This window comes from Vombatus ursinus, unplaced genomic scaffold (assembly GCF_900497805.2).
Source record: "Vombatus ursinus unplaced genomic scaffold, bare-nosed wombat genome assembly UNPS02014781.1, whole genome shotgun sequence".
Taxonomy (NCBI): Eukaryota; Metazoa; Chordata; class Mammalia; order Diprotodontia; family Vombatidae; genus Vombatus; species Vombatus ursinus.
The window spans coordinates 44,225,140-44,229,998 of NW_020954559.1; the positions used below are offsets into that span (position 1 = coordinate 44,225,140).

Consider the following 4,859-nt stretch of genomic DNA (forward strand, 5'->3'; position numbering starts at 1 on the left):
AGAAGAAGAAGAAGAAGAAGAAGAAGAAGAAGAAGAAGAAGAAGAAGGGGGCAGCTAGGTGGTGGAGAGCTCTGGCCTTGGAGTAAGGAGGACCTGAGTTCCAATTCGGTCTCAGACCAGAGACTTGACACTTACTAGCTGTGTGACCCTGGGCAAGTCACTTAACCCCAATTGCTTCACCAAAATGTTACTCTCTAAAATTGAAACTAGCAAAAAGCAATGCAAAATGCATGACATCAGCTATCTGTGGAAACCTTGACAGTAACACACCTAAGAAGAGACAATTTACAAATGTGACTATCAAGTACCGTCTGACTCCCAGCTAAAATGTAAGAAGGTTGCTACCAAATAAAAATTATTTTATGTCCATCACATGTTGTGTTGTGATAGTGAAAGCTTTTGGTGACTCATCAAAACATTGGGAAAGTAGAGTTATGTGATAAAGATTTTCTCCAGTTATGTGCAGAAGACAGGGTATCCTGACTAGCTAACACAATATACCAGTATTCTTTATAGGCTGATAGCCCTAAAAATGGGATGGGGAACATCAAATTCTCATAGTTTGGTTAACATATAATAATAATAATAATAATAATAATAATAATAATAATAATAATAATAATAATAATAAATGATAACATATGATAGTAGTAATAATAACTAACCTTTAAATAGTACTATGTTCCAGACACTATGCTTAACACTTAACAAATATTATCTCACAACAATCCTGTGAGGTTAGTACTGTTACTATCCACATTTTACAGGTGAGGAAACTGAGGCAAACAGCAATTAAGTGACCTACCTGGGGTTACAGAGTTATTAAATATTTGAGACTGGATTTGAACTCAGGTCTTCCTGACTCTAAACCCAGCAAATATATTCTACCTATACTCTGACTCTGTACTTATCAAAAAAGCCCTTAGTCCTAATCTGGTTTTGTTTTTCATTTTGTTTTTGTTTTTTGCTTTTTGGTAAGTCAATCGAGGTTAAGTTACTTGCCCAGGGTCCCACAGATAGTAACTGTCAAGTGTCTGAGGTCAGATTTGAACTCAGGTCCTCCTGACTCCAAGGCCAGAGCTCTATCCATTGTACCACCTAGTTGCCACCAATCGGGTTTTTACAAATGGATATTTCTACTAACAAAAGGACTTGCAGACCAGCAGATGCATTTTATTTCTATTGGCAAGGATACCTCTTAGTAAAACTTTGGGTTTATCAGTCAATTTCTTGTGTGTTTAATTAATGTGGATATCTCCCCTTTAAATGATCATCAAGCTGGTTAATGGATAAAATCAAGTTTCTGAATATGCAAAGCAACAGAATAGACCTTAGACCTGAGATGTCACCACCAAAGGTACAAATAACTCAGTCAGAATAACTAGTCATCCTCCATCTCTATTTTTAAATATAGTATATAATAATAAAATATTCAATATTATATAATATAAATATAATAACATTTTAATTTATTTATTTATATTTTAATTAATCAAATTTAAAAAGCATTTCCATTACATCATATAATAAAAACATGATTGCACATGAAACTGCAAATCTAGTATGTACAACTTGCTATTCCTTTTAAATATATAATAAAGCTATCATGTAAATTTCTTTTTTCCCTTTTCTTTTTTTTTTAAACAAATTTAGACATAATGATATGTCTAGAGATAGCATGAAGCAATTGATAGAATGCTGGGCCTGGAATCAGGAAGACCTGGGTTCAAGTCCCACCACTGACACCAGAGGTTTAACTTTGAGCAAGTCACTTAACCTCTGTACCTTAGGAAACTTCCTAAGACTTACATACTCATGTGATAGGTCTAAGAAGGGACTTGAAGAAAACTCAGCTCTCACGAAGATAAGCAAAAATATGAGAAGCTTTTACATCATAGTGTTTCTATCCTTAAGTGCTAAGGTTTTAATTGAAGATGGGACATGCCAGGGTGCCCTCCCATTGCTCAAGACCAAGTATTTAATGAGTGCCTGTCATAAGCAAAGCATTGGCCTACAACAGGAGTTCTTAAACATGGATTCTCAAGAATTCTATTCAAAAATTTCAGGGAATCTGTAAACTTGGGAGGGGAAAAAATGTATCTTTATTGTCACTAATTTTGATCTTTCTTCATAATTTTCTGTACTTTATTTTATGCATTTAAAAATCCTTATTCAGACAAGATGTCCATAGGCTTCACCAAAGATAAGTGATATAAAGTAGTTAAGAATCCCCATGTCTAGAACTTTTGAGGTCTAAATCACTTTTGCTACTACTTAACACTATCCCAATAGGGATATTTCATCTGCCATTCTGCCCCTTTTCTTGTCCCCTCTCTTACCCTCCTCTCTGGGTTAATAATACGGTAAAGAGCTAGAGGTCAGGACTGAGACAGGGAAAGAAAAAGTTTGTGGGATAATTCCTATCCACATGATCCCAGTTTCTTTCCTCTTACCCCTTCTTCAGTTACTGAGGAAAGTATTCACAAAGAAAAGCAAGAGTAATGTAATGGGGAATAACTCTCAAAATAGCATATTTCAATTATTTGTCAATAATAACTTAGCAGGTTTAATTATTTAATTCAAAGACCACATACACAACCCTTGTTTCCAAGAATGGATATATTAATTATATTTTCTTTAGATGACTGTCCAAAGTGAAATTACAATAGGATATTTTGTTCTGCCAAAAGCTATTCTAACCAGATCTTTAACATTTTTCCCCAAAGCAAAAGCCTTTATCCAAACCATTTGAAAGTTAAAAAAAAAAAAGAGTAACAGCAGAAGTTTGTGCAGGAGGCTGAATCAACATACTAAAGCCTCCTCAAGAGGCTAAGAATGATTTTGATAGCCTGTTTTGCATTCAGGTATCTCACAAATGAGTACAGTTCTGTTACAAAAAATAGACTTCTTTAACACATCTATCTGATCTTGAGGAAGACACCTCTCTTCCTGGGCTTTAACTTTCTCATCTGTAAAATAAGGGGTTTAGAATAAATTACTTCTAAAGTTCCTTTAGGGAACTAGTATACTATTTATCATTATTGTTATTATTATTATTATTATACAGAACCTGTAATGTCAATGGAATAGAGAAATCCTAGTGAAGAAAGTCCCTCTATCAGGGCAAACAGGTACCTGTTCTATAATTCACAATCTTATAGATATTCCTGGGACTTGCGTTAGGTCACACAATCACTACATATCAGAGGTAAGACTTTTAAACTCTAGACTTCCTGAATCCAAAATTGGCTTTCTATCTACTCTGCCACACTGTTTGTCCTATGAATCAATGTCATAAATTTTATTTCTGTTGTTTAGTTGTTTTCAGTCTTGTCCTACTCTTTGTGACCCCTTTTGAGGGTTTTCTGGGCAAAGATACTGGAGAAGTTTGCCTTTTCCTTCTCCAGCTCATTTTACAGATGAGGAAACTGAGGAAAGCAGGGTTATGAGACTTGCCAAGGATCTCATAGCTAGTAAGTGTATGAAGCCAGATTTGAACTCAGATTTTTCTGACTCCATGCCTAGCATTCTATCTATTGAGCCCCGTAGCTGCCCATAAATTCTAGTACTACATATAAATTAGTATTGCAACCAAGTAAATCAAACATTCAGGAACATTAAATTTTAGAAGCTAAGTTCTATCAGAGATGTCAGGTCATTTTTTACATACTCAAAGAAAGCCTATAACTAACCAAGTAAAATGGTTATTACAAAGGGCTATGTTTGAGAAGTCTTGCTGCCAAGGTATTTTGGTAATCTATTAGTCATTCTCTTTACCATTTCATTATTCAACCATTCTAAGTAACACATGCTTTTTCAAATTAATAACTAAAGACAGCAAATATAACGAGACATAATATAAGTCATCTGTAGGAAGTGTGTTTTGCATAATTCTTCTTTTACTGCTGTGATTCAGATAAAGGGAAAACACAGTGCTATTTAGATTTGATCATCAATCTGAAAAACACACCAAAAGACAGAAACTTTTGATTTACCACATTCCTGGATACTCACACAGGAGCAAAAAAGAAAAAAAAAAAACCTTCCTTAGATTTATAAGGAAGAAAAAGAAAAAGATCCAAGAAAAAGATCTATGACCCTGCTCATAACTGCCAAGACACTTCAGATTTCTGGACTTCTTACCAAAACAAGAGTTGGCAAAACCATACCACCTGCACCCATGGTATCCTCCAATCCACCTGCCTCGGATGCTGGATGCAAAACTCAATGTGGTACCTGAAAGGCAAACCAGCATGTCACTGATGCTGATGTTCAGCAAAAGCATGTTCACAGGATTTCGAAGGACTTTAAACTTGCAGAAGAGGACGAGCACAATGAAGTTATTGACGAAACCCAAAATAAGTATTAAACCCAGGAATACTGCCACAACCGTGTGACCTGTTCTAGAAAGCCCATTTCTTTGTTTTTCCTCAGAGTCAGTCAGCAGAGTCCCAAAGCTCAGGTTTGTTGTCAGATTGATACTCATTTTAGATACCAGATGAAGAAGAGAAATCCAGTAAAGAAAAATATTTTTTTCCAAATTTTTCAGTTGCCACAAAAAAAAAATTAAAGCCTTCCGCTTTTTACTCTAAGCATTAGTCAATCTGAGAGCAATAGGCCCACAAATAGTTCTAATGAACAGGATCAAAGCCTTTTTTTATCTTTGTAATCTGAAGTACCTGGTTTCAGGAGTAGCCTGAAAGGGGCCTGCTTTTTATCTTGACTGGTTAGAAACCATGACTGAGCAATCTGGAGACATAGAGAAGGCTAAATGTTCAAATGCTTCCTTATGAGGTTGTTTTCCTTATGTAGAAGAGAGTTCCTCAGTGGAGCACTATTACAAATGGCAACATCCAACA

The 4,859-nt window shown here is 35.3% G+C and overlaps 1 protein-coding gene across 1 annotated transcript in view; it reads right to left on the reverse strand.

Moving 5' to 3' along the window:
* The window catches only part of LOC114046340 (vertebrate ancient opsin-like), a 234,071-nt gene extending 229,582 nt beyond the window's left edge, over positions 1-4,489 (reverse strand). The window contains exon 1 of the mRNA XM_027866646.1: positions 4,144-4,489. Coding sequence (XP_027722447.1) covers positions 4,144-4,486 — 343 coding nt within the window. The 5' untranslated portion in view covers positions 4,487-4,489. The remainder of the gene's footprint in view (positions 1-4,143) is intronic.
* Positions 4,490-4,859: the final 370 nt, after the last annotated feature.